General features: G+C 36.2%; 2 protein-coding genes and 1 long non-coding RNA gene across 3 annotated transcripts in view; 2 read left to right on the top strand and 1 right to left on the bottom strand.

Moving 5' to 3' along the window:
* The window catches only part of LOC110257996 (uncharacterized), an 819,260-nt gene extending 801,316 nt beyond the window's left edge, over window positions 1-17,944 (top strand). The window contains exon 8 of the long non-coding RNA XR_014809830.1: window positions 17,418-17,944. This is a non-coding gene — a long non-coding RNA (uncharacterized LOC110257996). The remainder of the gene's footprint in view (window positions 1-17,417) is intronic.
* LOC100519609 (putative olfactory receptor 2B3) lies at window positions 6,720-7,661 on the bottom strand. The gene has a single exon (XM_084970341.1). The coding sequence runs from the start codon at window positions 7,659-7,661 to the stop codon at window positions 6,720-6,722; it is 942 nt and encodes a 313-aa protein (XP_084826467.1).
* A 5,487-nt stretch (window positions 17,945-23,431) lies between the features above and the next one.
* Window positions 23,432-24,962, top strand: LOC110258996 (olfactory receptor 2H2-like). Its single transcript, XM_084970342.1, has one exon. The coding sequence runs from the start codon at window positions 23,432-23,434 to the stop codon at window positions 24,374-24,376; it is 945 nt and encodes a 314-aa protein (XP_084826468.1). The 3' UTR covers window positions 24,377-24,962.
* Window positions 24,963-25,269: the final 307 nt, after the last annotated feature.

The following is a 25,269-nucleotide window of genomic DNA, read 5'->3' on the forward strand; positions in this document are numbered from 1 at the left end:
ATGACGAAGTTCTTCCAGCTGCTAAGTGTATCTATCCCACTTTGCATTTAGGGACCAGATAAATATCATAGGGTAAGTCCACAAACCTATTGGACTAACTAAATTAGACATGGATGTATGTAATCCTACCCTATGCCCAGAAGGAATGAGAAAGCTAAATATTTGTGCTCAGCTTTAAAGACTACCACTGTATGCCTTATAGTCACAAAATATTTCATTTATTTTCTTCCTACACACAAAGCACATCTGCCTCTTTCTCATTACAAGGTCAATTCTCCCAATCTCTTCAGTAGGTCTACACTTGAATTCTCTTAGCTCAGAAATCTGTGAATTAAATAGACAAGCTGTCTCTGTCCTTCACATGCTCAAAATGTATTCAGGAGATCTGAAAGAAGATGACTAATACAAACACTCCCGAACAGAAAAAGGAAAATTTAGTTACAGGTCGCTAGAAATTCAGAAAACCACGGGGCAGTTGTTGTGAAGAGCTCCAACTGTGAGTTGGTAATTTTTCCACATTCCACTCATTAGAAGTAGTTCCACAGTCCATTGTATTCATAACTCTTGGCTTCTACCCTTTTGGAGTTCCATTATTTTCAGTGTTTATGTCTGAAGAGCAATAAAGAATGTGTAAGCCTTTTCAAATTCCTTCCTACTTAATGAAATTTGGGAGTCCAAGGGTTAATTTAAGTCTCAAACAGTCAGAAGCTTCTTTAATTCAGATTTGTGTTGTATTTGGTAGTATAACTCTCTCTAAAATTTAGCTTATCAGTTTTATCTTAATCTACTGCATGTTCCAATGGCCACATCAACAACTGACAAGACATCACTCTCTCTATATGTCTATCTGTGAATTTCTTGAGTCTATCAATCTTTGATGGGATAGGCTTATTCACTTTTCATCTTCCCCTTATTCTCTTTTTCTTCAATCATTTGTTTCAACTAAAAGGATACAATAGATACATGTATATTTAATCCACCCAGAAAGTTTAATAACCGGTACAGTTGCTGCATTCTTAAATCAATTCTAATTATTAGAGATTATATTTTAATTGGCCTCTGTTCCTCAAAGTATGTCTTTATTTATTTTAAAAAAAAGTTTTATTGAGATGTAATAAACATAGCATAAAATTCACTTTTAAAAAGTGTATATTTAAGCTTTTTTGTATATTCAGCATTATACAATTTTCACCACAATTTGAGAACATTTTCATCCGTTCCAAAAGAAATCTGATGCTCATTAGTAGTCATTCCTCTTACTTCCCCCTAACCCTCTCTGCCTTAGGTAACCACTAACCTTTCTTTCTCTCTGTCTTCACCTTATACTATATGTGATCTTTTGTAACTGGGTTTCTTTCACTTAGCATAATGTTTTCAGGGTTCACCCAGGTTGTAGCATATATCAATACTTCATTTATTTTAGTTGCCAGATATTTTACTGTGTCAATATATATATGCTTTTTTTGTTAGCAAATCCATCAGTAGCTGGACATTTGAGTTATTTCCACTTCGGAGTATTATTTTGAATAATAAATCTATGAACATTTATGCATAAATTTTTTTCAGTGAGCGTATGTTTTCAGTTTTCCTGGGTATACACCTAGGAATAGGATTGTTAGATCTTATGATATTTCTCAAAGATTAAACATAGAGGTACTATGTGATCTAACAATCCTATTCCTAGGTGTATACCCAGGAAAACTGAAAACATATGCCCACTGAGAAAAACTTATGCAACTTATACAACTCAACAGCAAAAAAGCCAACAACCCAATGGAAAAATGGGCAAAAGACCTGAATAGACATTTCTCCAAGGAAGATATACAGATGGCCAACAAGCATATGAAAAAATGTTCCACCTCCCTGATTATTAGAGAAATGCAAATCAAATCTACCATGAGATGTCAGACTGGCCATCATTAATAAGTCCACAAATACCAAATGCTGGAGGGGGTGTGGAGAAAAGGGAACCCTCCTGCACTATTTGTGGGAATGTAAGCTGGTATAGCCACTATGGAGAACAGTATGGTGGTATCTCAGAAAACTATACATAGAACTACCACATGACCCAACAATCTCACTCTTGGGCATATATCCAGATAACTTTCCTTAAAAAAAACACATACACCCTCATGTTCATTGCAGCACTATTCACAATAGCCAAGACATGGAAACAACTCTATTGTCCATCCACAGATGATTGGATTAGGAAGATGTGGTATATATACCCAATGGAATACTACTCATCCATCAAAAGAATGAAATAATGCCATTTGCAGCAACATGGATGGAACTAGAGACTCTCATCCTGAGTGAAGTAAGTCAGAAAGAGAAAGACAAATACCATATGCTATCACTTATATCTGGCATCTAATATATGGCACAGATGAACCTTTCCACAGAAAATAAAATCAGGGATTTCGAGAATAGACTTGTCATTGCCTAGGGGAGAGGGAGGGAGTGGGATGGACTGGGAGTTTGAGGTTAATAGATGCATTCTATTGCTTTTGGAATGGATTAACAATGAGATCCTGCTGTGTAGCACTGGGAACTATTTCTAGTTACCTATGATGAAGTATGATAATGTGAGAAAAAAGAATGTATACATGTATGTGTAACTCGGTCTACCCAGTTTTTTTCCTACCATGCTGTACAGTAGGAAAAAAAAATAATGTATTGGGGAAATTGAAAAAAAAAAAGGAAAAAAAAGAGAAGTATCATCAATTGTTTTCCAAAGTACCTTTACAATTCCATATTCCCAAAAACAGGTCGTGAGAGTTCCAGTTCCTTTACAACCTCACTTATGCTTGTTATTGCCTGTCTTTTTCTTTTTTTTTGTCTTTTTCGGGGCCACACCCACAACACATGGAGGTTCCCAGGCCAGCAGTCAAATCAGAGCTGTAGCTGCTGACCTGCACCACAGACACAGCAATGAGCCATGTCTGTGACCTACACCACAGCTCACAGCAATGCCGGATCCTTAACCCACTGAACCCGTGTCCTCATGGATACTAGTCAGGTTCATTAACTGCTGAGCCATGATGGGAACTCTCCCCACCCCCTTTTTAAATTATACACTATCTAATGGGTGTAAAGTGGCATCTCTGAAGTTTTTATTTGCAAATAAAATGATCAAAATGTTGAGCATTTGGTTGTGTGTAGAATATTCTTAATTTTATTTATTACTATCTGGAACTAAGAAAGCTTTTTCCCCTTTCTAACCCATCAAGTGCTTGAATATTTAGAGTCTCACTATTTTATATTCACTTGAAAACAGGTATTGTTTTCCAGATTTACTTTTTTTGGTAATATCTCGTCAAGTATATCCAATAGTAACACAACACATACTGTTTTTCAATTTCTTCATCTAGATTTACAATCTTGGGCTCCTTATCTGCCTTCAAAATTATTGCAGCTGATACTTTTATCAAACAGTTTCTTACTATGTAATATGGATCACTTGGTTCCAAGTTTTAATATCAATGCCCTCACCATCTGCCATGTGACCTTATGCCAGTGTCTCCTATTTAACTTTTTTTCCTTAACATCAGGACCCCACTATTGGTACCAGTGTCTGTTGTCAGTTAGGATAAGTTACATTATAAGTAACTCATAATGAATGTAAGTAATAAGAGCATCAAAAACCTCAGTGACTTTAAATAATTAAGTTTTATTTCTCATTCATGCTAATTTCCTATCAAAATTTGGAGTTCTACTCCATATTGTCTTCAATCCAGGATTCAGACACATTAACTCTCCTTGTAACTTTGCTTCTTTCAGCTGACATTGGGAAAGATTATGGCAGTGTGGACTAGATCTTAAAGACATTGTCAAGATGTGACCCACGTCATATCTGCTTCTGCTTGCACTTAATCGACAAAGCAAGTTTAAAAAGTCAGGCCTACATTCAATAGGACAGGAAAGTGCAAATCTACCATCTGCATAGAAGGAGAGAGAAAATCAAATACCCATGAACAAATCTAGTTTATAATAAGTATGAGAAATGTGCTATTTTCAAATACTCAGGGAAATAAAACAAATAAGAACTTGGTAATTTTTCTGCTATCATTGACAAATGCCTCAAACAATGAAAATTAGCAGAGTTAGCAAAAGCTCATGAAACAAATAGTCTCATTCACTCTATATAGTGCTGGTTGGAATGTGTAATGCTATAAAATTTCTTCAGGGAAGCTTAGCAATTTGTATTAACTCTTAGGTCTTCTCAGAAATTTATGATTTGACTGAGTTATACCATTTCAAAAATATAAGTTGACATATGGACATAGATTTGTAAGTGCAGAATTCTTTACAGTAGCATTTGTAATGATCAAAACAAAGAAATAGTTAAATGTATTTTAATGTATCTGCATGGTGAAATTCACTTTGCAGCTATTTTAATGATAATTTAAGAATCCTGATATATTCCTTTTTAAAGTGTTTTTAAAATATTTATTTGTTTATTAGCCACACCCATGGCATATGAAAGTTCCCATGCTGGGGATTGAATCTGAGCCGGAGTTGCAACCTACACTGTGGCGGTGGCATCACCAGATCCTTAACCCACTGTGCCTGCCTGGGCATCGAACAGGTGCCTCCACAGAGATAAGCCTTATCATTAGCCCACTGTACCACAGTGGGAATTCCAGAACCCTGGTATATTCTAAGGATATAATGCATATATAAAAAAAATTAAACCTCCATGACAGAAAAAAGGAATAAGCTAATATGCCAACAATGGTGAAATGTAAATATAATAAATTTAAGGATGAGTTCTTTTTCATAAAACTGTTTGCTTTTAATAAAATGTAGGTGCATAAAGATAAGATAGCTTGGGCCATAAGGTAGGTTTAGGTAAAAGATGATGGTATCAGAAGTGTGAAGATGGAGAGGAATTGGAGAGATGGGAGGTAAAAAAGAGGAATGATTGATATGTCTTGGTAATGGTTTTGGTGTGAAAAATTAAGGCATGATGGTGTAAGATATGATTTGCAAATGTAAATAGCAGGTGAATCCATTCATTAAAACAGCAAGCTTTAGAAGAGGCCTTCGTGGCAAAGGGAGAGCAGGTGTCAGCTTTCCGATGTGTTAAATCTGAAATGCTTATCACATAGTCAAGAGATGGCAAAGCCATATACAGGTTTGGAAATTTTAAAAAGCACCCAAATTAGAGATATAATTGTTTTATTTAATTTAGGGTCTTGAGTTTCTTATTGTTTTTGTTGAGAAAATCAGCTTTTTAAATGCCATATATTTGAAGGCATTCCCTTTCCCATGTCTCTGAAGTGTTACATTTAGTAAATCATTATTATGACATAGGAACCATATTCTGTACTTACGTTGTAGTTATTTTCTACTGCTGCTTCTACCTTCCCTACTTTGCTTATTGGATAAATGCTAAACTTTTCAGTTATCATCTCCAGACTATTTTTGTATGTGTTTTGCACTCTCTGTCTTAACTACTTACAATTACCTATAATTTCTGAAAAGCTTACTTTTGTAATCCTTTCTCTGCTGCCTAAAATATTTCCTCATCCATGTTCTTATATTAGTAATTGCAAATAAATATTTAAGTGTCTGAGTTTAAGGGTCATTTTCTTTAGGAACTAGAATTTTTTTTTAGTAGAGGAACTGTGATTTTTTTTCTGGTCTAGTGTTATCTAGTGGTCAATAAATATTTATCTAGTGACTATCCAAATAAAAATTAATTCAGATAAATATTAGAAAAATGATTCCTATTAACATTTCTATGAATAATTTATTTTATAATTCAGAGGAGTTCCAGCAAGCCTGGGGTAGAACTTTGGACAAGTAAATATTTAAGAAATGAAGGAAAAAAAGGAGAAATGCTAACAATGGGGAGTAAAGAATGAATTAAAATAGTTGGTGGAGTTCCCGTCGTGGCACAGTGGTTAACGAATCCGACTAGGAACCATGAGGTTGAGGGTTCGGTCCCTGCCCTTGCTCAGTGGGTTAACGATCTGGCGTTGCCGTGAGCTGTGGTGTAGGTTGCAGACGTGGCTCGGATCCCGCATTGCTGTGGCTCTGGAGTAGGCCGGTGGCTACAGCTCCGATTAGACCCCTAGCCTGGGAACCTCCATATGCCGTGGGAGTGGCCCAAGAAATAACAAAAAAAAGACCAAAAAAAAAATAGTTGGAAGTAAAACCCAATTGACATTTCAAGTTTCTAGCATAAGATGCACACACTTAGCTGGTTTAAAGCCAGCTATATTTGAGACAGACTACATGCTTAGAACAGTTCTGGAAGGGGCATATGATGGATTTTTTTCAAGGGATGTGAAGATGCAAAGCGATTGCAGACATCCGTGCCGGGAGTATTTTTGGCTTTGGCTCACTGGTTATATAATTATAAAGATGTGGAAACCCCGAACTAGCTGGTAGACAGGATAGTATATAAGTGAGAAGGTAAAACATTCATGACCTGACTAGTCTGACATGGATAGGAGGAAATTTTACCAGAATATGGCTTCAAGGAACAGAGTGCTTTGGGGGAACTCTGGAAAGCAAAAGTGTTTTGAATTTAGAAGAGTAATCGTACAATCTCAGCATTGCTTCCTGAACAGAAAAAGAATTTTTTTAACCATTGGTACAATTCAATGATATCATAAGAGCATGAACAACAGGAAAATCAGATCAAACATTATTAACATTTTCAAGGATAAGGACAGACTCAGAAGGGTCTCATGACAGTGGAGCAATTCTCATTTCTTATAGAAAAAGATTATTGACATCATCCTCTTGAAGGCCTCTTTCATATCTTTATTTCTAAGGCTATAGATGAGAGGGTTCAACATGGGTGTGAATATCCCATAGAAAAGGGAAACCATCTTTCCCCAGTCCTTAGAAGTGGAAGAAGGTGGTTGTAGGTACATGTAAATGCCTGTTCCAAAAAAGAGAGAGACCACAACCATGTGAGACCCACACGTTCCAAAAGCTTTTCGCCGTCCTTCGGCTGACCTGATTCTCAATACTGCTTGAGCTATGAAGCCATAGGAGATGAGGATCAATGTCACTGGAATTAGCAGAATTAACACACTGAAGAAAAAGAGCTCGGAGACAATAGGCTTTGTGTCAGCACATGACAACTTGAGAAGGGCAGGAACCTCACAGAAAAAGTGGTCCACTTCCTGATGACCACAGCGAGGCATGTTAAGGGTCAAGGAGGACTGCAACACTGAGTTGCTGAAGCCAGTGAGCCAGGAGAAGGCTGTCATCTTGAGGCAGAACCGGGGGTTCATGATGACTACGTAGCGGAGGGGTCTGCAAATGGCCACATATCTGTCAAAGGACATAACAGCCAGGAGGAGACACTCTGTAGCACCCAGAGCCAGGAAGATGATGAGCTGGGCCACACAGCCACCATAACTGATGGTCTTTTTGTTCTGACAAATGTTTTTCAACATATGAGGGACGGTGCTCGTGGTGTAACAGAGATCTAATATGGAGAGGTTTGTGAGAAAGAAATACATGGGAGTGTGAAGCTTGGGATCCAGAATGCACACCATCATGATGGACACATTGCCAAAGATGGTGGTTGCGTATGATGCTAATAGGAGCACCAAAAGGGGCGTTTGTAGCCAGGGCTTGTCTGAGAAGCCAAGTAGTATGAACTCTTTTGAGGAGCTCTCGTTTGCCCGATTCATGGTGACTCACTAACTTTTCATTCCTGAAAGCATAAAACGGGAAAATTGTCAGTCGGAAATTATCGGATACTCTTATTGTAATCAAATAAATGATTCCATAGTAAATATAATTTATACTAAATTAAGTGGAGCCCTTGTAAAAATACAACATACTTATCATATGGTTAGAAAGTAGGTCTTCTGGTTTTAGTAGTTATGTGTGACTTTAAGAAGTAAATCATTACATTTAAATGCCACGAATGTAGACTTCTATGCATAAAACACGGACATTTGTAAGTGCTCAATACATTTTAATTCCTTACCTTTTTCTTACATCCTAAGCTACCTTAATAAGCACTTTAAGATTAAATACTACTTTTAAATCAATTACTTTTAATTCGGGCTGAAAATGCTGAGCAGTGGTTTTAAAAGTTTCATCTAGGTCTACAATTGATTCTACAAATCTACTGTTTTAGTCACATCTTCATTTTTTTTTTTTGGTTGTCTCTTTTTCTTAAATGATATGCGTGCATGAACATTCCTGCAAAGAGCTATCATGACTATTAGATGGTTTGATTCAAGGAAATAAAAATATGACTTACTTGTGATTTATAGTGATGATCACAGGTGACATCTCCCTGTATCTCCAAATATCTTGATGAAAATTGTAAAACTGATCATTTAATCATTGCCCGATTAACATGTGACTGACACTACTCAGTGCCTAAAATAATTCGCAACAAAATCCTGATAAACAGGTATGCTCTACATTTTATTTCTACTGTGACTCAGTGAGAATAATTTACACACTCAGTAATGGTGGGTTCAATGCTCAAAGGCAGGATATAAAGCCCATTCTATTTTTTATACCATACTTTCCCTCAAATATACATATAGCACAGCAAGAATGACAACATGTAACACAACAGTGGTTATAAATGAAACCAGGAACATCAAAGTCAAATAATCAAGTCGATTTTTTGCAGTCTGTGGAAGTTATCAGTTATTTAGTTATGTAGATCAAACTTCTTCAGTCTTCTTTGAATGTTTAAATCCAAGGTCATTGATATGACTGATACCATATAATTTACAATAAAAATAGAGAGTGCTACTAGACTGATATATGAAGTATAATTTGACCATGGGATGTCTACATGAGGCTGAATGTGGTTATAATATTTGTAACTGCTTCCATTACATGTGATTTTAATTTTAGGTTTTTAGCTGAAGATATACATTATTCCTTGGTAAATAACAGTAATATACTTTCAGTTGAAAAACACAAGAGGATATGAGATTTGACTTTTTTTTGACTGTAACATGTAAATTTTAAACTTTCACATGACAAAAGATTTATACAAAGATAAAAGATAGGAGTTCCCATCATGGCCCAGAGCAGAAATGAATCTGACTAGGATCCGTGAGGACGCAGGTTCGATCCCTGGCCTTGCTCAGTGGGTTAAGGATCTGGCATTACAGTGAGCTGTGGTGTAGGTTGCAGACGTGGCTTGGATCTGTCATTGCTGTGGCAGTGGTGTAGGCCAGCAGCAACAGCTCTGATTTGACCCCTAGCCTGGGAATCTCCATATGCCAACCAAACAAACAAAAAAAGCAAAGATAAAAGATAAATATAGAATGAAAAACGTGCAGTGTTTGTGGCAAAAATGGTTACTATATTAAAATATTAAAGTTATTACATAGCATTTATGAGGAAAGGCCAAAAATCCAACAAAAAGTGATCAATGGTTATGAATAAGAAATTTGAGGGAGAAAAAAAATAAAAGTGAAAATTGAAAAAATATGCAGCTTTCTCATCATTAAAAAAACAAAAGTCAAAACAACCACAAGTATTTTATTAAATATCCATTTAGCAATGTAAAAATAATCATCTTTAAAAGTTATTGATCCCTGGCCTCGCTCAGTGGGTTAAGGATCAAGCATTTCAGTGAGCTGTGGTATAGGTCGCAGATGTGGCTCTGATCCTGTGTTGCTGTCGTGTAGGCCCGTGGCTACAGCTCTGATTAGACCTCTAGCCTGAGAACTTCCATATGCCACAGGCGCAGCCCTAAAAGCAAAATAAATAAATACATAAAAGTTATCTGTTATTGGAGTTCCCGTGGTGGTTCAGTGGTAATAAACCTGACCCATGAGGACACGGGTAAAGGATCAAGTGCTGCTGTGAGCTGTGGTGTAGGGCTCAGATCCCATACTGCTGTGGCTGTGGGGTAGGCCAGCATCTATAGCTCTGATTTGACTCCTAGCCTGGGAACTTCTGTATGCAATGGGTGATGCCCTAAAAAGCAAAAAAAAAAAAATGGTATCTGTTAAGAACACTGCCTCTGGACTTAAAACTTGCCATCATTTTATTTCTGAGGTGTGTGATCCTGGGTAAGGTAGCAAATATTTTTGTGCCACGTTAAGAAAGAAAATCTCTTGGTGATAGTAAGAGAGTTGTTGTGAAGCTCAAATGAGACAATACATACACATAGAACTTAGAGCAATGCCTGAAACATAGTAGGCATTTAGTTAATGTGAGTTATCACTAATAGCATCAATAATATTAATCATTAGCAGTAATTGTTAGTAGTGATAATATATCATTATCTCCACTTGTCATGTATATGGTAAAGCAGGCAAGCAAATTACTATTGGTGGTAAATGCTTATTATAATTTTATAATATTGTAATATGAAATGATTAAACTATAAGTCACTTTCTCTTTGTTTCTGGCATGGTACTGAGATCATAGTTTTCAATAAATGGAAGTGAAATCAATGGCTAGTGGGAGATATTTGTTTGTTTAAAAGGCATGGGAAATAGGAGGACTCTATGCAGCAGGTATTTTATTTTTTCTACTTCTTTTTTTTTTCACATATACTCTTCCCCACATTTTATATGGCACTAGTGTCAGCTCATCCATCAGTTCCTCTTTAAATTATCAGAAAAATGAACTCACTTCTTGACAACCATGTTTGGTCCTCTGTCATCTTAACTCTTTTCTTATTTCTATATCCTCTATTAATCAGAAGAAGCCTTAAATTCTACTAATTATTATTTTTTTTTTTTTTGCTTAAAAATTCCACTGACTTCCTTTGCTTGGAGATGTAATGAACATTCGTTTGAAGTAGATAAATAATAAGAATATATTGTATAGCAAGGGACTTTACAGCCATTATCTTGTAATAACTTAGAATGGCAAATAATCTGAAAAAATACTGAATCATTTCCCTTTGTACCTGAAGCTAATATAACACTGTAAGTCAGCTATACTTTAATTAAAAAATAAAATAAAGAGTGTAATGAAACAGGAGGTTTGGAATCCCTGAAAACACTTGGCATTTATTTCAAAATTCCTAGGAAACAAATTGAACACTTTGATTATTTAATCTGAAGCAATCAGAGGCAAGGATGTGGGTGAGATGATCTTGAGCGATTTTTTCCCCTCATGGTAATGTAATTCTCTGCAGTAGACATTACTTACCTTTTTTCCCCAAATGTCAGAGAGATATCCATGCCTTTCTGTGTGCCATGTTTCGAAGGAAGTCTGGTCCAAAGATAGGTTGATAAATTCAATGACTTACTGAGCTTTCAACCCTAGTGACGTTCCTATTCATTTATCCTTTGCCCATAGATTGAGAATGAAATTAGCATATAATTTGAACAGCATCAGAACATAAATGAGGAAAGTCCTTAAGATGAAGTAACAGTTATTGTAGATATTGTCTTCAGTCACTGAGGCACTGTTAATTGACTCAAGCTCTTCTCCACAGATTCCTAAAGGATTTTACAAGGAAAAGCTGATTGTATAGATACCAGTAATGTTGGTAGAGTCATGGAAAGGGGGTTGTACCTTTAAATAGAGGGCTTATTATTCATACAATGCTCTATCCTATATTTTAGCTCCAGGGATATGAGAGTCCCTTCAAGTTTAATTGGTCGTTGTGTCCAGAGAGGAAATAAGTGAACTCTATTCCCAGCAGCACTGGTAACATAACAGTGACATGTAGATCGTTCACAAATCTAAAAACTAAGGTGAACATAATAGTCATGAAACATAAACCATAAAAAATAAGTTTGGAATTGTTTAATCAGGAGAGTACAAGTCTAAATAAATTATATACCTCATTCTTTTAAGTGGTCTCAGGGTCAAATACTGAGTCCATTGATGGTGCATATGGGAAAATAGTATTTTTGTTCGTTGATTTTTGTGATGTATGTGTTTGGACTAAACCTACTAGAGATCTACAAATTAAGAAACTGTATCATGCAATGTCACAATATATAAATTAATGCATCGAAGTTTAAGGTTAGCATAGATTCACTGAGATAGAACTAGTAGAAATAGTAGGGATTGGAACAAGAATAGTTTTGAAAATTAATTGATTTGTTCAATTTATAACTTAATATGTTATCACCTAATATAAAATTGAAACTGAATTGAGCATCAACATAGATACAACCTTAAATAAAATTCTTTGTTATTATTTTAATGTGTTTTTTTTCACTCATTTTTCTCTTGTGTATAATACATTTTTATAAATTATAAAATCATATACAGAATATAATCATTTTATAAATTATTACATTTTCTCAATTTTTATAGCCATACAACATTCTTTTATAAATTAATAATGTATCTATAAATCATATCCTAATCATTTTTCTACGATTAGATGTTTGCATTTTCTGATTTTGTCACTTTATATTATAGATCACTCAGAATAAATTTCTTTTACATTTTTTTTTTTTTGCTTTTTTTAGGGTTGCAGGTGTGGTGTATGGAAATTCCCAGGCTAGAGGTCGAATTATAGCTACCCGTGCCAACCTACACCACAGCAACAGTAATGTGGGATCTAAGCCACCCTGCAACCTACAGTGCAGTTTGTGGCAGCGTCAGATCATTAACCTGCTGAGCGGGGCCAGGGATTGAACCTGCATCCTAATGGATACTAGTCAGGTTCTTTTCCATGGAGCTTCTTGCATTATTTGATCTTCTCTAGATTATCATAATGAAATTAGTGTTAGCATGTGCAGTACATATTCTTAATTAGCTTTCAAAATAATATTATTTATGGACTTGGATTATAACATAAAAGCAAATTTAGAAGGAGATAATAGTAGGGAAGCATAGAAGCATAAGTCCTGCAACATATCACTGAAGAAATATATATGTATATTTTTCTTTTTTTGGTTCTCCTTATGTCCTGCCAATTTTAATACTGCACACTGAATTGTCCTTATGGTTCTAAGGTTGCTTTTATTTTCTTATTTATTTCTTTACAATCTTAAAAATGCTTTGGTTGTAGTCCCTGTCATATCTCCATTTGCTTCACCAGTTAGCCCACTGAAAAAAATAAAAAATCTTGGATGATGACAACAGGTTGCCACAATTCAAACAAGTCATAACCCCAAGTGAATTATCTGGACCAGATGTGTCTTCTTGGTAGAGCATATTAACTGGGTATTGGGTGCTCAGTATGCAGTCCTTCATCTGGTAAATGTGTTATTTTCATTCCTATCAATAAAGATGATCAGAAGGAATTTACATTCACTTAGAAATGACAATATATATCATCCCAGGGCTATCTTTAGTCTTTCACCTTCTGTCATCATATAGACTGAAAAGAACTGAACTCTCTGCACATTCTGCAGGCCATCACACTGGTCAACTATATCAAGAACAACATGCTAATCAGACTGTATGAGCACAAAATAGTTAATACATGCAAAGTTTTGAAAAGACACTTGTGCTGTAGAAGGTGAGTGAGAAACTGTAAGGATTCCAGAGCCTGACCCATCAATAAAAGTTTTATAAATTCATTGGTCTGAGGCATCATGGGACATCACATCCAAAGTAAAAGATGCATTGTTGCATTACGAATTTCCTAGCATAAAAAAAGAAGCAAAGTGCCTGGCAGATCTCTTTGTTTTGTAGTAAATTTATTTGACACCATGGAATTCTACTCCAATCCATCTGCTGGTAACACAGAAGGATGCCAGCTTTGAATGAAAGCCAGAGTAAGAAAAGACTCTATAGCATGTCTAAGATCTAGTGTAAGTCATCCTGAAACTTGGCGCATACAATTTGTAAGGTCCTACATACTAGAGGTATAAGTTGTGGTAGGAAAGCATCAGGTGGAATTTATGGCAAGTTTATGGGAAACTAGAAACAAAACAAGTTTAGGGTTTGGAGGAAAATCCTGCTATCTGTGGCAGGAGATTATACATCTTTTGAAAAACAGCTTCTGTCATGTCTCTGTGTCCTGGCAGAGACAAAACACCTGATCTCAAACATCAGATAACCATGCAGCTAAAAGTACCCCTCATGAGCTGGATACTTTCTGACTCACCGAGTTGTTAATGTCAATGGATATAGAGGCAATCATTGTAACAGGATATTGGTACATTCAGGATTGATTAGATGGAAGAAACAAACTACATGAGCAAGTAGCTCAGACTTTTATGCTGTCCATCACTTTTACATCAATGTTTCTTCCTCAGATCACATCTATGTAGCATGGGAGAACCCTTCTAACACACCAATAAAGGAAGAAAAAGACCAATCTTGATTCGTGAATAGATCAGCTTGGTATATGTATGCAAACAATAAGGATAAAGACTGAATTATAGTTCCACTCATGGGTGACCTTGAAAGATAGTGGTGAGGGAAACTGCTCCCTGTAGGCAGAATTTCAAGTGATATACCTGGTCATCCACTTTGTGTGAAAAAAAAGAAGTAGCCTGAAATTAGACTATGTATATATAACTCATGAGGAATAATAAATGATTTGAGAGGCTTTCCAGGTGGCTGGAAGGAAAAAAAGTTGGAATAAAGAAATCTGGAACAGAGGCATATATTCCAGGGTTCTTTGGAGATATATGGGAGCGGGCATATGAAGCCTTTTGTTCTTTGTATTACATGTTAACATCCACAAAATAGAATCTACCATAGAAAGGAATTAAATAACAGAAAATAAAATTGGCCAGAAAATATTGTCAAGTTTCTGTCATATGCCTTGTTCTACTGCCTGTAATACTGGTACAGTGAGCATATGAATACAGTAGCCATGATAGCAGGGATGGAAGCTATGCACGGATTTAGCAGCATACACTGTAGACATTGCCAAGTATCCAATCTTCTGTGTATATCTATCCTATTCTGCATTTAGGGACACAAGAAATACCATAGGGTAGGTCACAAATCCATTGGACTAACTATAAATTGAACTTAGGCCAGTGCTCCATTTACTTCCTATCCTCAGTTCCCACTCTAACTGGGGGTCATGATGGCATCTTGTGTATCCTGCCTGGCATGTGTCAACTAAGACTCCATATTGAATGACCCTCAAATTCTGGTCTCAATATTTGTCTCTCACCTTTGTAAATTAATCTGGTAAATGGCTTGAGGAAATATTTTGTGGAATATTTATTGTATATCCTTATAGTGGCAGTCCAAAATTCTTCCTTAAGGGATCCTCCATTCCCTTTAATTGATAGGATCTAGATCTGAGAACAGGCTTTGTTATGAAAACTGGGCAAAGATCATTATTTTTCTGTTGCAGCTTCCATTTCACCAACTCTGATTTTTTTCCTAACCAATCAAATCAACTAACTTTCTTATTATGTCTACATCTGTCTTACCCCTAGAAGAATTGTAGTTTATTATATTAGACACCACCATAGATCTTCGTGAAACAAGACACTCTTACTGTCCATTATGTTAATTTTATCTAGCTGGCTTTTGGTAGTTAAGAGCTGCCACCTGGACCCTGCTTATCTGGAGTCTTATCATAGGAATTGAGTAAGGAGCGAAGTTCTCTGAAAGCATCTGCTATTATCAATATTGGTCTGCAGAGGACATTAAGCTTCTCAAATATACTTTGCCTCTTCTACTGATACATTTTCTACTCTATTAATAGAGTGTGTCCTCAGGGACATCATAGGGAGTCTAGTTAGGTGATAGGTTCTCTGTACATAATAAATGCATTCCAATATTCCTAACTGTGATCCTTGTGACACTTTAATATTCTGTCAAGGCAGCTGCAGCAACTCCATTGCATTTACTGTAAATATAATTGTGTTAAAATTTTAATAAGATGTCCTTGTAGTATATTAGAACGGAATCTAGTGTTCATTTCCAGGAGCTTAATTCCTAAGTCTTGGGAAAATGTTTTCATGTCTTAAACTTCCCCACATCCAGCTTTATATTCTGTTTCTCTCCTAAGAAAAGTTCCTGATAATACATGTTAGCCAGGTCCTACATGTTTTAAAAAAGCTATTTCTTTTTATAGCAGAGGCTGTAGTTATTGCTCTGAAGGTGGTGAGTTAGGGCAAGGAGAGATTGTGAGAAGAACTATACCATTTTTCAGAGAACATGTTTACATGATCTCCACGTAGAGGTGGCTTCTCTCCTCTAGCAAGAGGGAAAAAACTACTTCCAGTTTGCAAGGTTCAGAGAAATCTAGATATTCATGTTTTTGAGGTGCCACTGTACAGATATCCATCATTACAGATGCAAATGTCTGACTCTTTCCCTTTTAGGATCCTGACTTTAATATAAACAGTCTGTTCATGTGCATTTTGTATCCTTTGAAATCTTGTGACCCTTATAATCATTTTAAGTGCTTTTCTCTATTCGGGATATAAAAATATCTTTAAATGCTTTCATGGAGGCTTACTTACTGTTACAGCATTCCCTAGTTAGTGGTTCTTTTTTTTCTATTTCTTTTATGGTTTTTATTTTTTCCATTATAGTTGATTTACAGTGTTCTGTCCATTTCTACTGTACAGCAAAGTGACCCAGTCATATTCATGTATATATATATACACACACACACACAAATATATATATTCCTATCCTCCATCATGTTCCATCACAAGTGACTGGATATAGTTCCCTCTGCTATACAGCAGGATCTCATTGCTTATCAACTCTAAATGCAATAGTTTGTGTCTATTAATTCCAGCCTCCCACTCCATCCCACTCCCCCCCCATTGACAACCATAAGTCTGTCTTCCAACTTCATGAGTTTCTTTTCTGTGGAAAGGTTGATTTGCACAGTATATTCCAGATATAAGTGATATGATATGGTATTTGTCTTTCTCTTTCTGACTTACTTCACTTAGTATGAGAGTCTCTACTTTCATCCTTGTTACTGCAAATGGCATTGTTTTGTTCTTTTTTTTGGCTGAGTAGTATTCCATTGTGTATATATACTACATCTTCTTAATCCATTCCTCTGTCAATGGACATTTAAGTTGTTTCCATGTCTTGGCTATTGTGAATAGTGCTGCAATGAACATGTGGGCACATGTGTCTTTCAAGGACAGTTTTGTCCAGATATATGTCCAAGAGTGGTATTTCTAGGTCATATGGAAATTCTATATTTAGTTTTCTGAGGTACCACCATACTGTTTTCCATAGTGGATGTACCAATTTACATTCCCACCAACAGTATAGGAGGGTACACTTTTCTCCACACCCTCTCCAGCGTTTGTTATTTGTCGACCTGTTAATGATGGCCATTCTGACAGGTGTGAGGTGATACCTCATAGTAGTGTTGACTTGCATTTCTCTAATAATCAATGATGTTGAGCAATTTTTCACGTGCTTGTTGGCCATCTGTATGTCTTTGGATAAATGTCTATTCAGGTCTTTTGCCCATTTCTCAGTGGGTTGATTTTTTTTTTTTATTGTTGATTTGTAAAAGTTGTTTGTATGTTTTAGAGATTAAGCCCTTGTCAGTTACATCATTTGAAACTCTTTTTTTGACCCAGAATCACCAAAGCAATTCTGAGAAACAAAAACCAAGCAGGAGACATAACTCTCCCAGACTTCAAGAAATACTACAAAGCCACCGTCATCAAAACAGTGTGGTATTGGTATCAAAACAGACAGACAGACCAATGGAACAGAATAGAGAATCCGGAAATAAACCCTGACACCTATGGTCAATTAATCTTTGACAAGGGAGGCAAGAACATCAAATGGGAAAAGGAAAGTCTATTCAGCAAGCATTGCTGGGAAACCTGGACAGCTGCATGCAAAGCAAAGAAACTACAACACACCCTCACACCATGCACAAAAATAAACTCCAAATGGCTGAAAGACTTAAATATAAGACAGGACACCATCAAACTCCTAGAAGAAAACATAGGCAAAACACTCTCTGACATCAACATCATGAATATTTTCTCAGGTCAGTCTCCCAACGCAATAGAAACTAGAGCAAAAATAAACCCATGGGACCTCATCAAACTGAAAAGCTTTTGCACAGCAAAGGAAACCAAAAGGAAAACAAAAATACAACTTACAGAATGGGAGAAAATAGTTTCAAATAATGCAACTGACAAGAGCTTAATCTCTAGAATATATAAGCAACTTATACAACCCAACAGCAAAAAAGCCAATCAATCAATGGAAAAATGGGCAAAAGACCTGAATAGACATTTCTCCAAAGAAGATATACAGATGGCCAACAAACACATGAAAAAATGCTCAACATTGCTGATTATAAGAGAAATGCAAATCAAAATTACCATGAGATATCACCTCACACCAGTCAGAATGGCCATCATTAATAAATCCACAAATAACAAGTGCTGGAGGGGCTGTGGAGAAAAGGGAACCCTCCTGCACTGCTGGTGGGAATGTAAACTGGTACAGCCACTATGGAGAACAGTTTGGAGATACCTTAGAAATCTATACATAGAACTTCCATATGACCCTGCAATCCCACTCTTGGGCATCTATCTGGACAAACCTCTACTTAAAAGAGACACATGCACCCGCATGTTCATTGCAGCCCTATTCACAATAGCCAGGACATGGAAACAACCCAAATGTCCATCGACAGAGGATTGGATTCGGAAGATGTGGTATATATACACGATGGAATACTACTCAGCCATAAAAAAGGATGACATCATGCCATTTGCAGCAACATGGATGGAACTAGAGAATCTCATACTGAGTGAAATGAGCCAGAAAGACAAAGGCAAATACCATATGATATCACTTATAACCGGAATCTAATATCCAGCACAAATGAACATCTCCTCAGAAAAGAAAATCATGGACTTGGAGAAGAGACTTGTGGTTGCCTGATGGGAGGGGGAGGGAGTGGGAGGGATCGGGAGCTTGGGCTTATCAGACACAACCTAGAATAGATTTACAAGGAGATCCTGCTGAATAGCATTGAGAACTATGTCTAGATACTCATGTTGCAACAGAAGAAAGGGTGGGGGAAAAAATGTAATTGCAATGTATACATGTAAGGATAACCTGACCCCCTTGCTGTACAGTGGGAAAATAAAAAAAAAAAAAAGAAACTCTTTTTTTCCCATTCCATTGGTTGTCTTTTTTTATAATTTCCTTTGCTGTGTAAAAGCTTGTCAGTTAGTTAGTGGTTCTTAAAGTGTCCTCTCTGAACCAGCATCATCATCATCAACTAGGGCCTTATTGGAAACACCAATTCTTGGGCTTCGCCCTAATCCTAGGGAATCATAAACTCTGGATGTGGTGCCTAGAAATCTACATTTTAATGAGCAGTTTGAGCAGTTGAATGAGCATAGCCCTAGGTTGCTTCTACTTATACCTCATCCCAAATCACAACAGGCAAGAATATTGGTAATACTGGCATCAGAGGAAGCTAAGTGTTACTACTACATTCTGACTGGTGAGTGATTCATTTTCTGAGTATTCATCTAAGATTGTCCTCTCTAGTGCCACTTCCAGTATAACTCTATTACAGTCATACCGAAAACAGAGATTGAGTAAAAAAGTAGGTTAAAATTACTTATTGGGGAAGTTATCAGGAATAATGAGTGAGGGAACAGGAAGAAGACAGACAAGAAAGACAATATAAGGGTGTATTAGTCAGGTTGTATGCAATGGGAGATCAGATCTCCAGGGATCCCCTGAAATGCAAATGGGGTTTTTTCTTCTGAATGAAGGTTTCCTGGAACACATCCACAACTACCACCTTCCCTTGTTTGAAGATTTCCCATGGGGTCATTAAATTTCTTGCATTTCTGGGCAGCACTTGTTTATGTACCAACCAGGCTTCCATAGTGTCAGATAAGGCCTTGGGGGGCAATCAGGAAAGACATATACATGGCTGAGCTAGATCATTGTCAGGGTGTATGAGATGAATCTGAGTTCCCACAGAACTGTCCGTTGCAGCTCTGCTGAAATCAGAAGTGGTTGTGGAGTTGAGATACATTTCACCAGAGACATCTATTTTTTAGAAGGTGAGGTGTAAATATTGTATTCCACACTTGCAGCCATAGGAATTGTGGTGGACTGACTCTCAGCAAAAACTTGTCAGATACTCTTCTGAAGAGGCAGAGAAGGTGGCCTAAAAGAAAATCATAGGGGAATTGACGTTTTTGAGAAAAAGACAGTCTCAATAAAAGTACAGATGAAGAGAGTTCTTGTATTTTACATTGTGAATATCAGTTAAATCAATACCTTATCCTCCCACGCAAGAACCTTTTGAGAATAGCTGATTCAGGGGGGAAATATATTGCATCCAATGATTAGTAATTAGAAAGAAACTTAGAGACATAAGAGAAATGGATGGGCATAGATATATAGATAAAAGTAGATATATGGGCAGTACAATTTAAAAGAGGAAAATCAGGGTGTTCCCATTGAGGTGCAGCAGAGACAAATCCAACTAGTGTTCATGAGGATGTGGGTTCAATCCCTGGCCTCGCTCAGTGGTTGGGAATCTGGTATTGCCATGAGCTGTGGTGTAGGACACAGATGTGGCTTGGATCTAGTGTAGGACACAGACTGTGGCCAGCAGCTGCAGTTCTGATTTGACCCCTGGCCCAGGAATTTCCAAATGCCACAAATGCAGCCCTAAAAAGCAAAAAAAAAAAAAAAAAAAAAAAACAGGGGGAAAACCAGGAGTGGAGGAATAATCCTAATATACAAAGAACATAAATCAGATTTACTGAAAGTGAGTGAAATTCATAGGATGGACTAGGAGGCAGCTTGGTTTAGGTGCTAGAAAAATCTTCAAGACTCTGAGATTCTTTAACACATAAAACTTTACTCTTCTACTGAAATACTAGACTCAGGTTCATGACCAAAGCCAGCATTTCAACTCTAATTTGTAAAAATTCTGCAGAAAGTAAAGGAACAATGGCACCAAAAAGGGAATAGAGACTCAGAGAGGATATATGGATTATCTAAAATGCAAGGCATAGCAAAAAAAATCTGACTAAAGAAAATCATAAAATAAAAATATCAGACGTGAGAGCTCATGTGCATCTTTATGTCCTGCAAAATAATTGTGCTTGGGAGTTCTTGTATCAATATCCTGTTGTCTTGAAAATTACTGATAGGGAGAACTTCAAATGAATCTACTAGTGTGTGACAATTTCAAAGGTGATTCATGATAGGAAAGTAAGGATAGGATGGACAGATAAGAAACAATAGGACCAGAATATTCAGGAGATAACTTCCAGCAAGCTGTTTAAAAGCAAAAACATATGCCTATGACGGTATAAAAATACTTAAGATAAATAACTGCATGATATATCATTATGTTGTTGAAATTAAGCTGAGATTATAAATTCGCCTCATGTGTGACTATATAATAGATTGTAAATATCAGGTCATGTTCTAATTTTTCTTAGAATCTTGACTTAAGTAGTCCATTTGACACAATGTATTATTTTTACATGACTTTAAATATTTTCAACTTGGAATTTCAAGTTCCAAGATTTGATTTTCTCTACTTTATCATTCATAGGACTATTTAAAAGCTATAAAATATATAACATAATTATTGATGAAACATACAAAGATGACTCAGGCAAGATTCACCCCCCCATAATTTTTTTGGAGGGGTGATAATTAAATAAGTCAATCTGCTTTGCAAATTGTCAGTTACATGATAAGATCTCAGTCAAGCATAGCTATGCTGCTGCTGCTGATTATCAGTGTCAGTCTCATTTATGCATCTCTAATTCTAATCTATTGATTATAGGCACATTTTCTTAAATCTATGCTTGTGGAAAGTCTTGGTAAATAAAGAATAGACCATAAATAAAATGATAGAAATAGCATCCGGAATTCACAATCAAAATTTTAATTTAATTTTTTAACATTTGGTAAACTGGAAAATGTTTTTGTAAAGGAATATTTTAAATTTTCCACAAATAAGGCTTGCCATAAATAAGACTTTATCAAACATATTGATTTGGATAAAAGAAGGGGGCCCACAACTTTAAAATTCTTAAAAAGATAGGCAAAGGAGTCACTGAAGGGCATAGATTTGTAAAATCTATTTCAAACCCATTTACAATGATTATTTTTATTCAGAGAGTCCTATTGGGAGACTCCCTTGCAAAGGCATGTAGTAAATGAGAACACTTTGAAATGTAAAAAGTGCTATATAAAATAAACATGAAGAGCTGTTAGATTTTCTTATACTACAGGAATAGGAAAATTGTAGGAAACAGAAGCAGGAAAGTGACAGAAAAGAGTAGAGTTTTTTTGTTTTAAATAGTAGTAGCAACAGCTCAAGAATAGAGAAAAAAGAAAAAGTTATAGCACCATTATTCTTTAATGTGTTAAGAAATGTGTATAATACCAGTGTTTGAGTAAAAAGGGATATTCCTTTAAAACTTTTTTAATCCACTGAAAATGTGAATAAAAGGGAGTACATCTTACAAATTTGTTTTGTAATCTCAGGTTCTATGGGAAGAAAAGCTCATTAAATACAGATATATCTGCTCCTCAGTATAAAGATGGATAATTTATAGTGGTGGACACGTGAGTACAATTGCTTTCAATTTTTTGGCAAAAAGATAATGTACAGATGTTATATTACTTTAAACATTTTTTGTCACTAATACTGTGTAAAACCTTGCCTATATAGTTTGATGTTTTGCACTTGAAACAATTATTTTATTAGTATCATAATTATGATCATGCTCATGATAATTATAGCTACCGTACACTGAGCAATTATACGAGATCAGGAACTCTTTGGTTTTTGTTTGTTTTAGTATTTTCTCTGTGCTTTCACATTTTCTCCAACAAGGATAGGTAGGTTCTATGATTCCCTCCCCTCCATTTTCCAAATAGAATATCTAAAGGAAAAACTAAGGTAATATAAGAAGTTAAAATAAATTTCTTAAGATCTTGTGACATAAAGTAGCTGGACAAGCATTCAAATTCAGAGAGCAAAAGAGAAAGTGGAAAGGAGGAATGAAGAAGAGGGGGAGAAGGAGATTGAAGGATAGGCGAGATGAAAGGGAGTGGGAGAAACATGGGAAAAAGGTATTCAGATAAATTGAGATACAGACACAGAAAGAAGAGAACAATATGTAAAGAAAGAAGGAGAAAGAGAACATGATTGAACTATGATGTATCTAAAAGCTATGTAATAAATGTTGTAAATGTACAGTCTTTGAGAGCAAAGATGAAATGATCTTATACTATTTAGTAAAGTCATTTTCCCTAATATGTGTGTTTGATATATATTTTACATGTTACTTATAATTCAGAGTTCTAAAAAACAGCACATGAAGATGCAAAAGAGGAAGACAAAAATAGAGTAAATGAGTGATGAGTATCAAAGATTAAAACAGGTCCCTAAATCTTGTATTGTTTTCCCAAAATAAGGATGCCACATTTCACCTTTGAGTAAAAAATAATCAAATAATTCATACTGTCCTTCTTCCTCTTCCTGTCTCTGTACTGGAACCATCACAGGCCTTCGAGCAACTGGTTTTGAACCATTCCTGAAGAGGCTGTTGCTCCAGAAGCTATGTTCACAATTTGCAATGACAGCCATAGTGATTTCATCCTCCTGGGCTTTTCTGACAAGCCGTATTTGGAGAAGATACTTTTTTGGGTAATTCTGATCTTTTATTGCTTGACCACTGCAGGAAACACAGTCATAATTCTTGTCTCCTTTAAGGATCCCAGACTCCACATCCCAATGTATTACTTTCTTTCCAACCTTTCCCTGCTAGATCTTTGTTTCACCAGCAGCTGTGTTCCACAGATGTTGGTTAATTTCTGGGCTCCAGAGAGGACCATCAGTTACATTGGCTGTGCCATTCAACTTTATGTTTTCTTGTGGCTTGGGACCACTGAATGTGTGCTTCTCGTGGTTATGGCTGTGGATCGCTATGTGGCAGTGTGTCATCCACTACAATATACCACTATTATGCACCCCAAACTTTGTCTGCAGCTGGCCATCCTTGCATGGGGGACTGGCCTGATTCAGTCTCTGATCCAGTCTCCTGCTACCCTCCAGTTACCCTTCTGCTCCCATCAGAGGGTGGATGACATTGTGTGTGAAGTTCCAGCCCTCATTCAAGTCTCCAGTGCAGATACCAACTCCATTGAAATCCAGATATTCATAGCCAGTATTGTTCTCCTGGTGGTGCCCTTGGTCATTATCCTTTCCTCCTATGGTGCTATTGCTAAGGCTGTGCTGAGAATAAAGTCAATTGCAGGGCAGAAGAAAGCATTTGGCACCTGCGCTTCTCATCTTCTTGTGGTCTCTCTCTTCTATGGCACTGTCACAGCTGTCTATCTTCAACCCAAGAGTCACTATGCTCATGAACAAGGCAAGTTTCTCACCCTTTTCTACACTGTTGTAACTCCAACTCTTAACCCGCTCATCTACACTCTAAGGAACAAAGAGGTAAAGGGGGCACTAATAAGACTCAGGAAGAAGACCTGGGATATTCGGAATAACTAAAGAGATTGACTTTTGCTTAATCTGAGAAGAGATAATAGCCTCATCATAAAAATCTGAAGATAAATCTTCAAACCCTAAAATAATAAAGAACTGCATTTTGTTTAAGTTGAGATTTCAGTTCCATCCATCAGTCATCGACCAAGGCTTACTTGCTTCACAGTGCTGATTTAGGCACAATACAGTATAGAAATGAATATATTTAATAGTCATTATATTAAAGAGTTACCTAATATGGTTGAATTTGGGCAACAAAAGAAATATAAGCTTGCAAAATAAAAGACCAAGTAGATGTCTCATGCCTTTCCATTTATTTCTTTTTCCTTTGTTCTTTCTATTTTCCTCCAAACCCATCCACTACTTTCTTCCAAATATCTGGGCCCAATAAGGCTCCTAAAATTTTCAGAGACTTTTTAAGAAACTCTCAGTTAATGGAATTGTGGTTCTTGGTTCTGAGTTACTTCTGCCTCCTTGCCTCAGTATGTCCTTTTTATGATGTGTAATGTTCATTCATTTTAGAGATATTTATTGTTTTTTTTATTAGGTATCTATTATGTGCTAGATCCTGGGTATAAAATGGTAATTAAGACACAAAAAATCATTAACATCATGGAGCTTATTGTCAAATGGTGTACAGAGATATAAACCAAAATATTTAAAATTTATCATTTTACTGGAGAGAGATTTGTTCTTCAACACCTGCCTAGGGCTGATTACCATGCCACATGCCTTTGACTTTTGAATATTATGTACAAAAGATTTATTTATTGATGCCTTTTAACTACTGCCTATGCTCTAGTTTGTTTCAATGAAATCATGGATATAAATTGTTAACTTTCCTGTGTGATTGCTAATCAACCGTGCCTACCATCTGTTAGTGCCTATTTCATGTATCA

Source organism: Sus scrofa, chromosome 7, assembly GCF_054392235.1.
Source record: "Sus scrofa isolate SSC_HxYL_T2T_F1_AM1 chromosome 7, Sscrofa_HxYL_maternal_Yorkshire_Landrace_v2.0, whole genome shotgun sequence".
NCBI classification, from domain to species: Eukaryota; Metazoa; Chordata; class Mammalia; order Artiodactyla; family Suidae; genus Sus; species Sus scrofa.